The sequence below is a fragment of the Drosophila eugracilis genome, unplaced genomic scaffold, assembly GCF_018153835.1.
Source record: "Drosophila eugracilis isolate 14026-0451.02 unplaced genomic scaffold, ASM1815383v1 contig_1930, whole genome shotgun sequence".
NCBI classification, from domain to species: Eukaryota; Metazoa; Arthropoda; class Insecta; order Diptera; family Drosophilidae; genus Drosophila; species Drosophila eugracilis.
In genome coordinates, this window is record NW_024572789.1 from 29,217 (window position 1) to 50,653 (window position 21,437).

At 36.3% G+C, this 21,437-nt stretch overlaps 1 protein-coding gene and 1 long non-coding RNA gene across 2 annotated transcripts; both read right to left on the reverse strand.

Annotated features, from left to right (window-relative positions):
* Positions 1-1,061: 1,061 nt before the first annotated feature.
* Positions 1,062-2,039, reverse strand: LOC108103281. Its single transcript, XR_001772213.2, has 2 exons — positions 1,359-2,039; positions 1,062-1,287 (listed from the first exon to the last, which is right to left on the reverse strand). It is a non-coding gene; the product is annotated as an uncharacterized LOC108103281 (long non-coding RNA).
* A 9,182-nt stretch (positions 2,040-11,221) lies between these two features.
* On the reverse strand, positions 11,222-14,366 carry LOC108103279 (troponin C). Its single transcript, XM_041817824.1, has 5 exons — positions 14,284-14,366; positions 14,159-14,203; positions 11,909-11,942; positions 11,459-11,857; positions 11,222-11,403 (listed from the first exon to the last, which is right to left on the reverse strand). The coding sequence occupies exons 2-5, from the start codon at positions 14,159-14,161 to the stop codon at positions 11,237-11,239; spliced, it is 603 nt and encodes a 200-aa protein (XP_041673758.1). The 5' UTR covers positions 14,162-14,203; positions 14,284-14,366; the 3' UTR covers positions 11,222-11,236.
* Between the last annotated feature and the right edge of the window lie 7,071 nt (positions 14,367-21,437).

Below are 21,437 nucleotides of genomic sequence, written 5' to 3' on the forward strand. Positions count from 1 at the left end.
GGAAACTCCCAACAACCTTTAGGTACTTCCAATAGGAAACAATAAAATTCACACTCTCAACCAACCGTCAATTAGAGCCTTTATAGATTAATTATTAGAGACTTTATAGATGGGCTTTTGAGCAGAGGTTCCTAGGCAGCTAGATCTGAGGTTTGTATTAGATCCGTCTGTTTTAGTAGTATCAAGAACTCCCCCTCTTCTTACCAAAGAACTGGCAATATCCCTGCTTCGTCTAGATTTTGACTCTCCCCTAATATCTAAATCAAGGTGCTTTCGTAAATGTAACTTTAATTAATGAAATCAGTTATTTCATATATGACTGGACAAATCTAAACAACTGCCTGGACGTAGAAAAAGTTGCTAATCATTTTCTAGTGCCAAGAACTCCTTCTTTAATCAGTGCGTTTCTTGCAGTTCCGCCAAGCGGAAAACCTCTGGGTTGCTTGTATCAGTACGCTTTAATTCATATAAAGCATCTACGGACTCTGATATTGCTAATTTCTTTTCTTAGCTATCCTTACCATTTAAATAGTTCAAATTACATTTTCTCCCTGTTAATTACGGAAAGTTCCGGGCCGGATGGGCTTTTCGGGATTGTTCTTAAGTGTTGTGCGTCATCTATTTATAAACCAATAATTAAAATTTACCAATTTTACTTGAATTGACTTCTGGCGTAGTTGATGTACTTAGCAATAAAATGCAGACCGATGTAATTTATACTGATTTCAGCAAGACTTATGGCTCCGTTAATCACTCCTTTCTTCATTTAAAGTTAGATCAGCTTGAGCTCTTGGATTTCTTGTTATTTGAGTGGAAGCAGGTTTTTTTTAAACTTTAATTTCCAACACCATCGACAGCAACCATTGGTTGCCACAGGGTAGCCATTTGGGTCCTTTGCTTTTTACGTTATTTATAAACTAGCGCGCCCGCCTTGCTTCGCTTGACACGCTCGCCTTTTAATGAGAATGGCGAGCGTCGCGCTGCGCGTCCGCTTCTCAAGCTTTACATAGTCTTCTAAGGGTTATGTACCATGCGCAGCCATACTAAAATAAATAAAATCATTTTCGTTTAGGTTTATATTCAACATTTATAGAAGTGCATTGGGATATACAATGTTTTTTCATCAGGTGCGAAAACGAATAAATCAGAAAATTTTCCGACGCGCGAGCAGGCCACATAGAGCTGCCCATGTGAGAAGCTTGGATTCTCTAAATTTAGTCCACACACTTGCAATGATTGTCCTTGTGGTTTGTTGGTGGTCATTGCGAAGGAAATACGCACCTGGAACTGGAAACGTTTGAATTCGAATGGCATATCCGTCGGAATCATTGGGATAAGTAGCAAAAGTACGCCTTCACCTTTATATTTACCAGTCAAAGTTGTTGTTTCGATAACATTGTTCATCAGTTTCTTGACTAAGAGCCTGGGTTCATTGCAAAGTCGAGTTGGATTAAAATTTCGAAGGAGAAGGATGGTACGCCAATTTTCAATGTAAGAACGTGCAGCGGCAAGCCAGGCAAACCGAGAATTTAGTTGAATATTTGACAACTTCGTCCCGATTCATTACAAAATCGGTGGAATTATATGTTCTCATTTCACCGGAATAGTGATGTTGATGGTGTTAGCATCAACGTTTTTAGCCGCCCATATAGCACGCGTACTTAGCCACTAATGATTTTTGTAGTTCGTATAAGCTTTCTGTGATCTTACAAAACTTTGTTGGCAAGGTGATAGATTGCGAAGATCATCAATTTGCATTCGCCCATTTCCAATATCCATAAGTTGTTTTGCAAATATTTCAGCCGATGCATCAAGCTGTAGTTGTAAACCCATGTTGGTTTCCAAAGTGAATTTGCAAGTGACGCCATAAAATGGATAATTTCAGGCATGCATTAAGTGGGTCAGAAGGTGTTGAACTTGGTATAAACGCCAGTGTTTGTCGAAAAATGTGTGCTCCACCAAAAAATCGGTAAGTTTATTTTACGATCAAGCGCTTCCAATGCTTTCTTGTGGGACATTATGCATTAGTATAATATAATAATATAATTAATAACACAATAATTTCACATTTATTGATGTTGCATATTGGAGCCTCAGTGTTTTGTAAATTTGTTCGTCCACCATCCAAAAGAGTTGCCGTAATTCCAGAGGAAGCAATGGCCAGTGCAATATTATTTCATGATCGTATGGTTGCCAAAAGTTTTTGCTTATATTTTTGTCAATATCTATCTATTTACCAAAGATTTTTCAAAGAGGTCATTTGCTGGTCGGTTTGGAGCAGGTATTCCCAGTTGCACCAGTGTCTTGTTAGCGATTGCCAAACATATGTCATCAACTAAAATCAATGCCTCGTTATACACGTTTGGTGTGAATAGATAACATAAATTTACCTATTCTCATAAATTCTTACGTAAACCACATAAAAATAAAACCTTAAAATAAACCAAATTTGAAATTTAACTGTTTAATAAGGAGGTGCCAGCTTAATTTCCAGACCGTTGCCATATACTCCCCTAGCTGACAACTATAAAAATGTAGTGCTGCCATTACCTAATTGTACAGAGCTACCAACTTTAATCTAATAGTAAGGCTTGCATATTAATTTTCCAAATTTTCAGAAATTTTCCTCGTTTATGTATATATATATATATATATATATATATATATATATATATATATATATATATATATATATATATATATTATATATTATATATTATATATTATATATTATATATTATATATTATATATTATATACTATACGAGGTGTGTTCAAAAAGTAAGGTGACTTTTCAAATTTCGCGGGCAACATATTTTCGATTATCGTTTTTTTGTTTTGTTATATTGGTACACTCTTCCCTAACATCTGTACCAAGTTTCAATGGAACATCCTCTTTTTGTTTGGTTGTGAGAGGCGTAAAGTTACAAGTTATTTTGCGAGCTCGGCGATTTTTTGCTATCGAAAAATATGGATCAAAGGATTTGCATCAAATTTTGTGTAAAAAATAAAATTAAGTGCTCTGAAACACTTGAAATGTTGACAGTGGCATACGGTGAAACTGTTCTGAGTAAAAAAATGTGTACAAGTGGTACAAACTCTTCCAAGATGGCCGGGAAGATGCCAATGACCAGCCTCGCTCTGGACGCCCAAGCACGTCAACAACTGATGAAAACGTTCAAGCAGTGACGAAAATTGTTTTGGAAAATCGTCGAATCACTATCAGAGAAGTTGCTGAAGATGTCGGTATATCGCTTGGCTCGTGCCATGAAATTTTTCAAACGTTTTGGGTATGAGTCGTGTGTCAGCGAAGTTTGTTCCGAAATTGCTGAATTTTGGCCAAAAGAACCGTCGCATGAGCATCGCTCAAGAGCTGTTGAATGACGTCAACGACGACCCAGATTTACTCAAAAGGGTCATAACTGGTGACGAATCATGGGTATATGGTTATGATATCGAAGCCAAAGCCCAATCGTCCCAATGGAAGAGCCCAGACGAGCCAAGACCGAAAAAAGCAAAAAATCGCCGAGCTCGCAAAATAACTTGTAACTTTACGCCTCTCACAACCAAACAAAGAGGATGTTCCATTGAAACTTGGTACAGATGTTAGGGAAGAGTGTACCAATATAACAAAACAAAAAAAACGATAATCGAAAATATGTTGCCCGAAATTTGAAAAGTCACCTTACTTTTTGAACACACCTCGTATATTATATATTATATATTATATATTATATATTATATATTATATATTATATATTATATATTATATATTATATATTATATATTATATATTATATATTATATATTATATATTATATATTATATATTATATATTATATATTATATATTATATATTATATATTATATATTATATATTATATATTATATATTATATATTATATATTATATATTATATATTATATATTATATTATATATTATATATTATATATTATATATTATATATTATATATTATATATTATATATTATATTATATATTATATATTATATATTATATATTATATATTATATATTATATATTATATATTATATATTATATATTATATATTATATATTATATATTATATATTTGTCGGGGGCAGGGGTATGTCGGTCGGCGGCAAGGGCATGTTATTCATGCTGACACTGTTATAGATTCTTGCAGTTACACAGTGAGTTCCGATCGGTTCGAATACCCAAGTTCAACTAACTCAGCATAAGCGCTCACGACATAAACTCACTCAAGTTGAGCGTATGCAGCCATCTCTGTCTTACTCAAGACTCTTGGTATCTTACCATCGGACCTCACTCAGCAGCAGAGCGTCTCTGCCCCTGCTGCCGTGCATTTGCTCAACATCAACGAGTGAAGCAGAAGCAGGGAATTCCCCGAATTCCCAAATTCCCCGAATTCCCAAATTACCAGAATGCTACATTAACTGGGAATCGCACTACGACACGGCCTTCCTGACCTATCACACGTCCTCGTGTGTTTAGTTTTCAATATAAAAATCACTTATATAAATATCAAATCTTCTGTATTCATTACACTTCTTTAAACATAATCTTATTAATTAATTTAGTTATTCCTTTATAACATTATTCTCTTTTGTAAAATAAAACATTCGTGCATTTCCTTTGACACATTTTAACAATTATGTAATTCCTGTAACACATCTTACAATATAACATTAGTGTAGTTCCTTTAACACATTACAATAATCTTTAGTGTAGTTCCTTTAACACTTTCTAACATTTGTGTAGTTCCTTTAACACATTACAATAATCTTTAGTGTAGTTCCTTTAACACTTTCTAACATTTGTGTAGTTCCTTTAACACATTACAATAATCTTTAGTGTAGTTCCTTTAACACTTTCTAACATTTGTGTAGTTCCTTTAACACATTACAATAATCTTTAGTGTAGTTCCTTTAACACTTTCTTTTTTTTTTTTTTTTTTTATGATTCTCTTTCTTGATTGTCAGACGCATCTTCCATCGTGCCGTCCCTATCTTCGCGTATTAGATCATTATTCGGCAAAGCTCTTAAGAATTCATGGGAGTATTTGTAAGTTCGCTTACTTGTTAAGGACTTTAACAGATATCTATCTCCATCTAGTATTTTGACAATCTCAAACGGCCCTTTAAATTTAGGGTCAAGCTTAGTTTGATGACGCTCCTCATTCTTAATCAATACGTGATCGCCTAAACTATGTTTAATAATTTTCGCCTTATTACTATCAAACCTGCGCTTATCAATATCGTGCGCCGTCTTCCATATTTTGTTTGGCTTGTTTTCTTAGATTTTCTTTGTCTATTTTGTCATCAACTTTTTCATCTATTGGTAGTAAGCCAAAAGGTCTAGCTTCCTTACCAATTAACAATTCTAATGGGCTAAACTTAGTTACTCTATTCGCCGTACAATTCATTGCCAATTGCACCTCGGCCAACGCATCCTGCCACGATCTATGACCGGTTTCCACAGCCGTCAACATACTTTTGAGTGTACTCATTACTCGCTCGACCTGACCATTGGCCCTACTCGCAACGGTGGCAATTAAATGCAAATTAGTTTTTTGAGAGGAACAAAATTCACGAAAATCTGAACTTGCAAAACAACGACCTTGATCCGCTATAATTCGGGTAGGCAAGCCAAATAAGGAAACAACTGATCTTACGGCCTTAATACAACTTTCCGTATCTATTTTCAAAGTGTGGTAAAAGTAAACAAATTTTGTAAATGCGTCTATTAAGACAATAACGTATTCTTTTAAGTCATTTTTACCACTCAATTTTCCTGTTATGTCAATATGTACCGTGTGCCACGGTATATCTATTTTGGGAATAGAATGTAACTCTGCCTGCACTTTACCTACGGGTGGCTTCGATAGTTTGCAAGTGATACAGTTCTCTACGAACCGACGAACATATTTTGACATATTTTCAAACCAATAATAGCTATAAACCTTATCTAATGTCTTTTCCCATCCCAAATGCATTATTGATTCGTGGACATGATTGATAATTGCCCATCTAAATGACCTTGGAATTACCGGTAGACATTTAGTTTTGCCATTTCGCTGTATTTTCCTATGCAAAATACATTTTCGTAATTCATAGGTTTTATCTAAATTATCTGGTAATTCATTATTTCTTAATTTAGTTGATATATCTAAAATCTCACTATCTCGCTGTTGCTCCGAAATCAATAAACCTATCCGAGTGACATCTCAACATATTGTTTAATATCGTCTTATCAGAATCAATTAAATTAGTATCAGAATTTATGATTTCTTCATACTTCACTAGACTCAGAACATTTACTCTTTTTATATTATAAAAGCAAAATTTATCTGCATCAATTGATACACCAAAGCCCAGGCTTAAAACATCACGGCCAATCAACACGTCATGCTTCAAATACTTGTCCATAACTACATGTAATACAACTTCTAAACAATATTGTTCAATATTAATATTACTCAGAACCATTTAAAGCTACAATATTGTGAAATCGTTTTCCGGTGAATTTATCTGCAACATTCTCCTTGACCAGTGAACATTCGGCTACAGAATCAAAACAATATGGAATAGACTCACCGGATAACGTAATTGTTCCACTTGGTGGAGCCAGTGTACAAACGTCAACTCGCTTCTCGTAGCTCTTGCTGATTGCATCAGTACGATTTTTGGGGCATACAGAAGCCACATGTCCGTTTTCACCGCACTTAAAACATTTAATTTTTGATCGATCCTTCACTCCGGTCGCGTTGCTCACGCTATAACTCCTTTCTGTTGGGGCTGATGCTTTCTCCATTCGAGAGCGGCATTCTGCATATTTGTGGCCAACCTTTCCACAAAAATGGCACTTCACCTGCGACTGCATTCTTGTTTTCTTCTTATCCGGACCCGTCGAATATCCGACCTCCTCGTTGTTACGCTTCTTGAAAGCGTAAGCCTGTAGCTGCTGCTGCGGCTCATTACGAGTCGTCACATTCGTTGTAAACAGCCAATGCCACTAATTATTATCAATTTGAGCCATGTGAGCTAACGGTACTGGTACCGCAATCTTCTGCAAATTCTTGGTTTTCCATTTTGACATAAGTAGCGTCACAATACGGCTGCCGTATTCGGCGAAGCCCTCCTTCGGCTTTCGATCATTCAGAACATTTAATAGCATGGCGGCAGAAGTCTCAATTCCAACAAAGCGTTGTATAAACAGCTCCTTGAACTGCGCCCAAGTGATGCCGGCAAAGCAAATTTGGGAAAGCCACTGAGATGCGCAGCCTTCTAGTGCCTTGCTTAGGGCGATCACCAGGTTGCTACCCTCGAGCACGTTATCCGCCAAAATTAGATCAACTGTTGAACACCAAGAGGAAGCATCCGCTCCAGCGATGTCAGGATAGAATTTTGGAAGAGTCACATATGATGCTTTTCCATCGGCTGGCGGTGCCCTTGGTGTCTGCATGTTTTTGATGATTTCCAGTAGGTTGCGGTTTTGTAGCTCCAACGCTGACAAATACGGATCGGTGGCATGAGCAGTAGGCAAAGCAGATCCCACTTCTGATGTCGGGGGCAGGGGTATGTCGGTCGGCGGCAAGGGCATGTTATTCATGCTGACACTGTTATAGATTCTTGCAGTTACACAGTGAGTTCCGATCGGTTCGAATACCCAAGTTCAACTAACTCAGCATAAGCGCTCACGACATAAACTCACTCAAGTTGAGCGTATGCAGCCATCTCTGTCTTACTCAAGACTCTTGGTATCTTACCATCGGACCTCACTCAGCAGCAGAGCGTCTCTGCCCCTGCTGCCGTGCATTTGCTCAACATCAACGAGTGAAGCAGAAGCAGGGAATTCCCCGAATTCCCAAATTACAAGAATGCTACATTAGCTGGGAATCGCACTACGACATATTATATATTATATATTATATATTATATATTATATATTATATATTATATATTATATATTATATATTATATATTATATATTATATATTATATATTATATATTATATATTATATATTATATATTATATATTATATATTATATATTATATATTATATATTATATATTATATATTATATATTATATATTATATATTATATATTATATATTATATATTATATATTATATACTATATCCAAACACACCCGGAGCCCCCATCAACATGTACAAAAACCACTTTAATATGCTCTGCCTATCTTAACATTTTAGCTAGAACTATTAATTTATGAGATATAAGCGATTTTACTTTTCCGTGATTTGTGGGTGTGGCAGGATGCTGAAACAAACTTGCGCTGCGTAGGCATCTCAAATATCTGTATGCTTATTCCAAACAGTGTATCTCTTATAGCTCTTGAGATCTCAGCGTTCATGCACAGTCGGACATTGTTTAATTGACTTGGCTATCGACCTTAAACAAGAATATATGTTACATACTTTTCAACGAATACAATATATCCTTATAGATAATAATTAATTAACTTTCATTTCTAAAACAATATATTCTATTAAGAATTTGCCACAAATAAAAAGGAATTGTTACCTATGGTATGGGCGAAATTAAACCTCAGCAAATAAGATGAAAATTTACTAGTTGATATTTTCAACTTCTAGAGTCTAACATTTTAAACAGGCATTGGTGCACATTGAAAATATTAAATTGTCAAAGAAATAAACAAATCAAAGACAACAAACTTGCTTGACCAATAAGGCCTAGCAATGGGACGCCTCCTGTCTTTTCTAGCAAATCGATACCAAATAATGCGTTAAATGAAGATAAGTCAGATAAAATAAGAAATGTAGCCTTCGAATTAAATATTGAAACGAAGCTTTTCTTCGTGATTGGGTTCACGCCATGATCGGACGCTTTTCAACCTGGAGTGGTGTTCTGAAGAGACTTTACATCAGACTACAGATTTTTGAGGACAAATTATATTTAGGCATTTTAGCCTGGACAATAGGTGGTGTGCATACCTCGCCAAAAACTGTTAACCTATTCATGCGGTCTAAAAATAAGTGTTTTGCACTCAGACTTAGAGCAAAAAGTCTGCTTGTATACAAATTTTGCTCGCGCTCAGCCGAAGAACAGCTTTTTCTCTTCTCTTTTGGTCTGCACACTCTCGGACCGTTTGCTTAAAAAGCTTAAAACGCTGAGGTCTTAGGAACTATAAGAGATAAAAAAGTCACCCCTGCTCTAACGCCCTCAAAACACGGAAAATCAAAAATGCGAACATGCGTGAACTATAAGAGCTTAAAAGTTGAGATTAAATATAATCTTGAGATGCCATCGCATCCTTTGTTGGTATCGTTATCTGGACTTACACACTCTTACACCCACCAAGCTTGAAAGACAGTTTTTGCTTATGTTTTTGTCAATATCTATCTATTTACCAAAGATTTTTTAAATCTCAAACCTATTTCACCATTTATGAAGATGTAGATGAAGCCTACATATGGCTATAAGGCCTCACATGAACATTGACGTCACCCCCATGTAGTAAACATGATTTTTTGACAAAAGGTGGCGCTTTGTCCATTTGTTTTGTAATTAAAATAATCAAAATATTAGTTTGAAATATGAAAAATGTATGCTTAAAATTTCATGAAGTTTTTTTGTGAAAGTTGAATGTAAATTAGTACACAACGTACCACTGTGCAGCATAACGAAGACAATTATTGAAAATACTTTTTCCGGTTTCTTTTTCAGTCAATCGATCTTTTAATGAGTCTTTCTGCGCGAGCGTCACTCGTATTTCTCATTGTGCGATGTTCGGTAAACCGCCGTTTCACGATCAGCTCATCGTATGTCACTCACTGGTGCTCTTTATCGGTTGTTCTCGGGAGCAGAGCGTAAGGAAAAAAATGGTTAACAGTTATCAGCGAGCTAAGGTAGTGTGCTTTGCTTAGGCTACCCGCAAGTATGAGTCAAGCAAGATTAGCGGGTCGTTATAAAATGGAGGAATTTATATCGGGGCACCGATTCGAATTGAATTTAAAAGGGATTAAATTGTTACGGGTTGTTATAGTCTCCGCCCTCAAAATAGCGTTTCTTCTTATTTTTCTGTCAATTTTGCTTATCCAAACAGTTACGGTTTACCTCATGTTCTTAAGGTCAGGCCAGCCTGATCATTTGATGAGCAGTAAGGTAAATAAAGTGGGCGCAGGACTGTTTCAGCATAAGGAAACCGCAATCTGGCGTCCATAAAAAGCAAATGCAGATTATGGAACTGCCTGAGGTTTGGTTATCGGAGTCACGTGAGTTATTAAACGTAGTAAATTCTACACAGCATGAATTATTTTATTCTTTACGCTCAAATAACGGACTAATGGGTATCCGATAGTCGCCGCACTTAATTATAGCTTTTATGGTCGTGCACTGGAATCTCATGAATCTCTATGCTTAAACCTAACTTTGTAGGTTACATACTTTTCACTTTAACTCTTCGAGTAATTCAAAAGCACGATACCCATCTTTAGATAAGACAACTACACAGATTAAGCTGGTTTTGAAAAGTACTCACAGTTAAAGCAATGACACTTTTAATACCCCAAAATTACTGTGCATGTTTATATTAGGTGCTATAGCACTGAGATTTTTATACCCGTTACTCGTAGAGTAAAAGGGTATAATAGATTCGTTGAATAGTACCGTTGTACTACATCCAGCCACAACCACTCATACGCCCACCAAGCTCGAATGATGGTTTTCGCACTTTGTAGAAAAGCTGATATCTCGGTTACTATAATTGATAGAAAGTTCGGACTAAACATGTAGGTTTTTATGCTGTCCTGAATGTAAGTTGATTTTTCCCATCTAGCCACGTCTACCCTAACGCCAATAAAATCCGGAAAACCAAAAACGCTAGTTTTCATCTGACCACGCCCATTCCAAAGCCCACAAACCGCGGAAAACTGTGGCGTCTATAATATCATAGTGTATGTCCTCGATTGACCAAGATTTTTCAAATCGGAACAGTTTTTTTATTTATAGAGAAATTTAGGTTCTAAGGCCTCGCATGGCTTGTGACGTCGCTATCAGTTACTCAACATGCTTTCTCTGACAAGAGATGGCGCTTTGTGAATTTCTACTAGCAAAATTAATATTTTAAAATTGTGTAATACAGTATCTTAAAGTCGCGGCACTCGACTATAGCGTTTCTTCTTGTTCTTTCTGCCTTCTTATTGTTTCACACGAATTCAATATAATTTTTTGTTGTGTTTTTTCTCAAATCAAAAATGACTGTGCTTTGAAGCTATTAGATATACGTAGATATAATACAAAAATACTTGCTTGTTCTGAGACATACCCAAATGTTTGTTTGACTTTGAAACTAGACGATTAGAATATATAATATTTTGAAGATTAAATATTTTACCTGTCATAACTTGCATAAATTCTGTAAAATACAATTTTATTATTTTGTATTTAAGAAATTAATAAGGCATTTTTACCGTCGAAGTCAACCGTACCGGACCCATCAGCATCGATTTCTTCTATAATCATATCTAAGTCTTGGTTTGACAGTTTATCATCTAATTCATGAAGAATTCCTCTCAATGTGGCAACTGTTAGATATCCTTTTCCTTCTTTATCATATACACGAAAGGCCTCTTTAAGCTCATTTTGAAGGGCTCCTACATCTTCCTCAACTTCAATAAAGCGGGCGGCCAGTTTGCAGAACTGGCTGAAATCTAATTTACCTGTTGTGCTTTTATCTACCTCTTTAATAAGTGCCTTAACCGCCGGCGGCTCCAATTTTTGACCTAATATTTCAAGTATGCTTGATACATCTGCGTGATCGATCCATCCAACTCCGTCATGGTCGAAGGCTTTAAAAGCATTCCTTAGAACTAATGCAACAATTTTTAATGGTTGTTAATATAATTTAATTGTAAACTTACTTCTTAATTGTTCCTTGTCATATTCTCCTTCAGCCTGCAAAGGTATAATTATTAACGAGATAAGACGATAAAGTCAGCACGTTGCTGTGAAACTGAAATTAAAATACCTATTTTGCTAGCAGCTAATGACGTCTAAAACTTTTTTACTTTAATTGAATATTTTCGTAAATGAGTCTTATGTATGCCTGTCCGTATAAGGGCTTAGACCTCGAGAGATGTACATAAGACGAAAAAAATTGGGATGCAGATTTCAACGAAGTCATCGTTTTTCATTCATTAATATTTTTAACATCCGGGAGGATGTCGAAAACGATGGCCTCTTCCATATTAGAATATATGTTTTGTTTTGATCACATGGGATGTAATGTCCCTAGTCAGTTATTCAAAAAAGTTGCAAATGTTTTAATCCCAAGAAAACGCTAGTTCAATTCAATCTTCAATGATTATTAGAGTAATGCGTATCCGATAGTTCAGCCCTTAACTAATAATAATAGGAGGTGCTGAACTAAGAGGTGCTTGATGTACGAAGGTCCGAAATTAAAATAAATATATAATAATAATAATAAATAGGATTAATCGACAATTATAGCCATATCCCTATACGTTGTAGCAATGGCATTGCTATGACAATTCTGTCAAATAGAGAGCTAACATAAATTAAAATAATGAAAGAAAATGTTGTCATGAAATGGAAGCCTAATGCTTCTATTTCGTTTACAATCGGCCAAGGTGCCATTTACCAATAATATTTATAGCTTATGAACAGTACTCCGAATTGGTCTAAAACCTTGCATTGTTTTTTATAAAATTTAAAGGAAAAATGAAGTTGTTCTTTAAAAAATTAACTTAAATAGACAAGACACAAACTCGAAATTACGCAATAAGTAAACATACAAATACATTTCGATATTGTAAAACCTATTGTACAGTTTCAGACACTCTTTATAATTTGTTTTGCCATTCATTGCACACATGAAGATATAAAGATATTTTCAGCTTTATTATACCCGTTACTCGTAGAGTAAAAGGGTATACTAGATTCGTTGAAAAGTATGTAACAGATAGAAGGAAGCTTTTGCGACCCTATAAAGTATATATATTCTTGATCAGGATCAATAGCGAAGTCGATTGAGCCATGTCCGTCTGTCCGTCCGTCCGTCCGTCCGTCCGTCCGTATGAACGCTGAGATCTCAGGAACTATAGCAGATACAAAGCTGAGATTAAGCATGAAGATTCTTGAGGTCCCGGGACAGCGCAAGTTTATTACAGCATCCTGCCACGCCCACTCTAACGCCCACAAATCGCAAAAAAACTAAAATTGCTGAAATCTCAGGAACTATTGTAGATAGAAAGATGAAATTCAGAAAGTACAATCTTTAGATGACAGCGCATTTTATAGTGCTACTACTATCCGGCCACACCCACCCATACGCCCACAAGGCTCAAAAGACGGTTTTCGGATTTTCTAGAAAAGCTGATATAGCGGTAACTATAAGAGATAGAAAGTTCGGATCAAGCATGTATGTTTCTATGATGCTCTTAATGCGAATTGTTTTTTTCCGATCACGCCACGCCCACTCTAACGCCCACAAAACCCGAAAAACCAAAAATGCAAAAATCTCGAAAAATATAAAAGCTACACAATTTTTCTTAGGAAAACGTATTTAGGAGATGCCTCTGCAACTTGCCACGAAGTTGCATCCGGCCACGCCTACTATAACGCCCACAAACCGCGGAAAACTGTGGCGTCTATAATATTATTATGAATGCCTTCGTTTGACCTTGTGTAACTTATTTTTGTTAATATCTATCGATTTACAAAAGATTTTTCAAATCGGAACATTATTTCGCTATTTATAAAGAAATTAAGGTTATAAGGCTCCACATGGGCAGTGACGTCACTATAAGCACACTCAACATACTTCCTCTGACAATAGGTGGCGCCTTGTGAATTTCCACTAGCAAAATTAATATTTTAAAATTGTGTAAAACAGTAACGGGTATCTTATAGTCGCGGCACTCGACTATAACGTTTCCTCTTGTTTTTCTTATCTTTTAATGTGATGTAGATTTATAGATGCCGGTTTATATATGTATGTAGATATGTTATTTAAAATTTTTGTAATATTTAAAAAAATGCACTTTAGTAAAATTAAGAATGCAAGTAAATTAATACATCAAAAAATGATAGTCCTAAAAACTTTTGTTCGCAGTTTAAAGATATATTAAAATTATAATCATTTTACTTACCATTTTAAATAACTTGTTTATATCCTAGATTTTCTTTATAAAAACCTGCAGTAAATTATAAAAAATGTTAATATTAAGACTATTATTGATTTAGGATGCAGGACGAAAGAAATTAAGTATCGTACGGTAAGTTCAATTATCTTCAAGCTTCTAAGCAATTTGAAATATATTCTACTAAAACAACACTAACAATAAAAATTAAAACAACTACAAATATGTTGAAACTACTTCGAAACGAATTATCTTCCTAATCGATGAATATAAAATAAAATCAGTGAACACAAGGAATGTGAGGGTGGACCTCACCTTTTGTAGGTTACAAAAGAATTAAGGAATAAAAAAAACAGAAAAACAATAAATAATAATTTAAATAAATATAGATAAACATTTTTTTTTGTTTTAATGTAAATAAAATTATATTCTTCGTTTTGTCAGTTTTTACAAAATAATAAATAATATCTATTGTTGTAAAACGAAATAGCACACAAGTTTAAAATGGGCAAATTAAGAAAAAATTCCAGTAAAGGTAGAAGAAAACACTTCCATCATTACTGTTTCACATTATTTCACAGGTCTTAAATGAACTGGGTAACACAATTTTACAAAAAATTCATTTTGCTAGTGGAAATGTCCTTATAACCTAAATTTTTTCATAAATAGCGAAATAATGTTCCGATTTGCAAAATCTTTGGTAAATCAATAGATCTTGACAAAAATATGTTATACAAGGTCAAACAAAGACATACACTATTATATTATGGACGCCACAGTTATCCGCAGTTTATGGGAGTTATAGTGCGAGTGGCCGGTTGAAGCTCACATCAAGTTGCAGTGGGATCTCCGAAATATGTATTTCTAAGCCGAACTTTCTTGCTCTTATAGTTACCGAGATTTTAGCGTTTTCGGCTTTCCGTGGTTGATGGGCGTTAGATAGGGCGTAGCTGGATAACGGCACCACCACGAGATGCGCTGGAATCTCAAGATTATACATACCTAATGCCAACTTTCTAGATCTTATGGTTTCTGAGATTTCAGCAATTTTCGTTTCTCGTGATTTGTGGGCGGTATAGTGGGGGTGGCAGGATGCAGAAATAAACTTGCGATTCGTATAACTATTCAGTACCAACTATCTTGAAAAGCCCATTAACAGTACAAAACTGAACCGATCCACAATCATAAGATTCACCAGAAGTCGATACAGCAGAGGTAGAAATCTGATTCTGATAGTCCAAAAATAGAAGAGAAAGTAATCTTACAGTTTCTCTACTTTTCCAATCTAATTAATCCAGATCAAGAACAAACAGATTCTGACCCCGAAAAGAGGAAAACCTTAATGAGAATGGGAGACGAAACTGATGCCCAAAGAGCATACATTCGGGACATAGCAAATTGTCTCTCCAACGAATCTTGTATAACCTTTTACTCTACGAATAACTAGTATAAAAAGGCCCAGACCAGCTTGGTAATTAAAACATCAGAGGCATTTATTATAATAAATATATTATTTATTATAATATATTATATTATTATAATAAATAATAATAATAATTTTAATCGCAACAACGGCCAGAATTATAAGTACGATAATAATTACAGAGGGAAAGATAGAGGAAACAATAGAGGAAGTTATTGAGAAAATTATAGAGGAAATCACCAAAATGGAGGTTATAACTCATATAATAAGAATAACAATAATAACAACAACAATGTTAGATAATAACAACAACAATGTTAGAGTAGCCCAAATCGTTTCGGGAAACTGCCAACAACCTTTAGGTACTTCCAATAGGAAACAATAAAATTCAATTCAATTCAAGTCAATTAGAGCCTTTATAGATTAGTTATTAGAGACTTTATAGATGGGCTTTTGACCATAAAATTTTAGGCAGCTAGATCTGAGTTTTGTATTAGATCTGTCTGTTATAGAAGTATCAAGAACTGCACCTCTTCTTACCAAAGAAGATCGACAAACAAAAGTTGCTAATCATTTTCTAGTGCCAAGAACTCCTTCTTTAATCAGTGCGTTTGCCTGTAGGGCAAAGTGGACTTTCATGGTTTACTTCAAGGAACTAGAAACCTATAGTTTAACACTTGTAAAAAATACAAAAGGATACTCGGAATTTAGTGCTTTTAAGTGTTGTTGTTATCTTAAATCGATGTAGAACTGAATTTTCAACTGATCTGAAGCAGTTTTATAACTTTGTTAACGCCAAGCGGAAAACCTCTGCATAGCTTATATCGGTATTCATTTAAATCATCTACGGAATCTGATATTGCTATTTATTCCCGTTACTCGTAGAGTAAAAGGGTAACAGGAAACACGAATCTTTTTCAACAAGGCCCGGACCCGGCCCGGCGTGGCACGAAACTTATCTACACATATAAGGAAGGAAATTTAAAAGACGTGCAATAAGTTATGGCCGGAGGGGGAGGAAATTTTCCCGAATATTACCTAGTTAGGGTTACCTGCAACGTTGTATCTCTGGTTTTCGATGCAAAAAAGACATGCAATAAGTTATGGCCGGAGGGGGAGGAAATTTTCCCGAATATTACCTAGTTAGGGTTACCTGCAACGTTGTATCTCTGGTTTTCGATTCCTTCGTCCTTCCTTTCATAACATAATTTTTTCTTTATACGATTTTACTTTAAAATAAAACATTAATCGTTTCAGAACGTTACAATGATTTTATTGCTTACATTAAAAGATATACAAAAGTGCAGTTCCGTTTGTAAGCAAAGTAGGCTTGGAATATTCGACTGCCTGACCGACGTTTTGATAAGGGAGGCTGTCCATCTCGGGATCCAAGTGAATCGTGTTGACCTCTCCAGCCTTTCCCCACGTAGATAGTGGACGCAAATGTAATCATAATGATCAGGATGAATAGCGAAGACGATTGAGCCATGTCCGTCTGTCCGTATGAACGCTGAGAGCACAGGAACTATAAGAGATACAAATTTGAGATTAACCATGAAGATTTTTGAGGTCCCTACGCAGCGCAAGTTTTTTACACCATCCTGCCATGTCCACTCTAACGCCCACAAACCGAAACACAGTGGCGTCTATAATATTATTATAAATACCTTCATTTGACCTTCGTATAATTTATTTATGTTAATATCAATCGATTTACCAAAGATTTTTTAAATTGGAACATTATTTCTCTATTTATGAAGAAATTAAGGTTATAAGGCCTCACATGGGAAGTGACGTCACTATTAGTTACTCAACATTCTTTCTCTGACAATCGGTGGCGCGTTGTGAATTTCCACAAGCAAAATGAATATGTTAATGCTATGTTAGTCGCGGCACTCGACTATAGCATTGCATTGTTGCATTCTGTTATTGTTGAGTTTTTTTGTTTTAATTTTTAAATCCATCCTAAATTAGATTTATCTTAATTATTTTTGCTTATATCTGATATTGGTTTGTTCGTGTTTGGAGGAGGTTATGAGATAGTGAAACGATTGGTACGCATTTCCTTTTAAGGTTTCAGATGAATTTTAATATTTTAAGGAGTTAAGATGTTCTGTTGCCAGCCTTCCCTACCGAGATAATAAAAACTACATGTGTTGACCAAAAAATTAATGTCCTATGTCGGACTTATTAAAGATTTTTCCCGACCTTGTCTGGATAGTGTCCCTTCGGTCATCTTGAACCTCCTCTGCCTTGAACCGTTGATTTTCTTCGGTTTTTATCTGTTTATTGGCGACATTTTTATATATTTTATATATATTTTTATTGCCTCGAATGTCCTCAAGAGTTTGCTGTTTAAAATGAGATAGTCCTTGGTAGTTGATTCTAGAAAAACGGTTGAAAAAAATGTCTACGGCTGTTATACTCGTCACCGAGTGGACAGAGTTATTGTACTTCTCTACGACAATAGAGATAAGCTCGGTGGCCTTAAAAGTGGTATAATTCGCTATTAAGCATCGATATATTTCCATGAAGGTAGAATGGAATCTTTCTGGCCGTTTACATCGCTTTTCTGAGTTTGGTCATGTTAGTGTATAGGTGTGTCCCCTTGTATTTGACTAGCAAAGATTCATTATAAGTGGGGTTCCCAGGCAATGCAAAACAATAAAAGACAAATTCACAAGAATCACGTTTATTAATATATGACATATGCAAATAGCGCCCGCGTTAGATGCGACGTGCGTGTTCTCTCGCTTGCCGAAGACGACTGGCTTTGCCCTCTTCCCGCTTTCGTTCTCGCTCCCACGCATCGTCCCAAAGTGCGAGAGCGATCAGCTGATTGCTCTCCGCTCCTCGCTCCCAGCTTCCATCACACTGGGACAAGCAGCAAACTTAACAGATAGAGTTCGGTTTCCAATGTTCTCAAGTAGTTTAGAACAGTACGGCATAGAAAGCCTCTTTCGTTATCAGTTACTATCATTCTAGGCGCCGTGAAGTAATGAAGTGCGTCCAAGAGTGTATCGCGAAGATTGATAGCTGATTTCGATTGTAAGGGGAAAAGTTTGTCAAATTTGGCGAATTTGTCGGAAGCGTTTCCGACCCTATAAAGTGTATATATTCTTGATCAGGATCAATAGCGAAGTCGATTGAGCCATGTCCGTCTGGCCGTCCGTCTGTCCGCCCGTCCGTCCGTATAAACGCTAAGATCTCAGGAACTATAACAGATGCAAAGTTGGGATTAAGCATGAAGACTCTTGAGGTCCATACGCAGCGCAAGTTTATTTCCGCATCCTGCATCCTGCATCCGCATCCAAAAACTGAAACCGCCAAGATCTCGGGAACTATTTGAGCTAGAAAGTGAAATTCAGTATGTATAATCTTTGGATGCCAGCGCATCTTATAGTGGTACTACTATCCGGCCACACCCACCCATACGTTCACCAAGCTCAAAAGACGATTTTCGCATATTCTAGAAAACCTGATATCTCGATAACTGTAAGTGATAGAAAGCTGTGCTTAGGAGTACGTAATTAAAGGATGCCACTGACACTTGCCCCTAGTTCACGGTCACGCCCACTCTAACGCCCATAAACCGCGGGAAACTCTGGCGTCTATAATATTATTATGAATGCCTTCGATTTACCTTGTATAACTTAATTCTGTCTATATTTATCGATTTACCAAAGATTTTTTAAATCGGTACATTATTTCGCTATTCATGAAGAAATTTAGGTTATAAAGCTTCAGATGGGCAGTGACATCACTATCAGTTACTCAACATGCCTTCTCCGACAATAGGTTGCGCTTGGGGAATTTCCACTAGCAAAATAAATATTTTAAAATTGTGTAAAACAGTAACGGGTATCTTATAGTCGTGGCACTCGACTATAGCGTTTCTTCTTGTTTTTTCTCCAATCTCACATGGGTAGTTAGGGATAGGGGTTGGCTGTAGTGGTGTTTTATTTGGGTGCCTGTCATATTTGTGCAATTTGCAAGTGGCACAGGTGGGCAGTTGTGTGCGAAGAACTTCAGTTATCTTGGGGAAGTAATACTTCTCTAGGATTTGAATACGGACAGCTTTTGAATTTCTTTGCGATCTGCGATGCTCTTTTTAGCTGACTTCGCAAATTTGCTCTTCATCCGTAATATCCTGCACTAAGCGCTGCGTTGTGCGGATTTTGAACAATTTAAAATTCTGGAAGCAACAGGTTTGAAGGAGTTGTAGTTAATGGTCCGGAATTTTAATTCCATTGATTACCGAAGGTTTCAAGTACTTTTGTAGTGAGTTTAGAAGGTTTGAAGAGGTGTAGTCGTTAATTTGAATTGAGTGGCGGACATATCCAGCATGTGGGTATTCACATGAGTAATCGGACAGATCTGGATAAAAATTCAATTGTTTCCGGTAGGAGATAACCGGTGTTTCTACGTGGGGAATTAAATGAGACGCGTCTTGAAGAGCGTTTTGTATGCGGAAGAAGCCTCCGACTCGGAGGCGGTAATAATTAGGTGATTTACAGACTTTGTATCCATTGAAAGGACACCGGCCACTATATTTGAGTTCCCCGGTTTGTATATTAATTTGCAATTGTATTCCTCGATTCGGGACTTCCAGCGTTTCAACTTGGCGTTAAAATTTCTATTGCCTAGTTCAAATGTTAAAGGCTGGTGATCGGTGTAAATCTTAATAGGCACAGCCCCATACAAGTAAGACCGAAGGTTCTCTAAGGCCCAAACTATGGCGAGCAAATCTTTTTCTTTGGTGGCATAGTTCTCTTCCGTCTGACTCAAGGACGGACTTGCCAGAGTTCACTTGAGAAAGGACTGCTTCGATAGCGAAGCTTGACGCGTCTGTGGTTATGTGGAATGGTTTAGAAAAATTTGGGAATGCCAAGAGCTCTGACGATGAAAGGATAGATTTAAAATCATTGCGGTCTTGTCGTTTTCAAAGGGAAATTTTTTCGTATGTGAAGACTTAACTCTATCGAACTCTCCTCGAGTCAAATTAGACAGTGGTTTCGCGACTTTTGCATAATCTTTAATAAATTTTCTATTGTAAGATGTCATTCCAAGGAAACTCCTTAGTTCCTTTACGTTGGTAGGTGGTTTCGTTTTTGTGACACCCTCTATCTTTTTCTCGTGTGCTTTGATACCATCGGATATGTAGAAACATATCGTAAAAATTCTACATGCGTTGATAGAAAATTTGTTTTTTCTAAGTTGACCTGCGGTCTGGCTTTCTCCAGGTTGTTGAATACAGCGCGAAGGTTTTACCAATTGCTATCACTGCAGACTATTATGTCGTCACTAAAGACTATTATGTCGTCGATGTACACATAGCAGATTTTACCCATGTGTTCCTTTAACAAAAATGGAATTAATGTCCGGTATCAGATAAGTATCTGCAATCGTGACCGCGTTCAAGCGTTTAAAGTCAATGAACATGCGGTGTTGTTTCCGTTTCCGTCTCTCCGTTCGGTTTGGGTTTCTTTGGTACTACCCAGGCCGGGGAGGTGTAGGGACTTTTAGATGGTTTGATGATCCCATTCCGCAAGAGTTCCTCTATCTGTCTATCCACTTATTATTGTTAAATTGATGCATCTGGGCGAACCTTGGTGGATTATGAGGTCTAAAACTCTGGTAATTTCGGTTAAAGGTCGGTCTAAACAAAGGCGCCCTTGACGTAGGGTTTCTTGGTTCCATCTTTTGTAACTCTAAGCAAATAGAGTATGCTTCGTCCGCAGGCTTACTAATTATTAGTAGCCTAGAAACATTGCCGTTTAGTTCCCTTAGAAAAGTATTAAGAGCTTTGTTCCTTTGACCGGCAAGAAAAGCATCCGTTATCATCGTAGGGAAATTCTTGTTTTT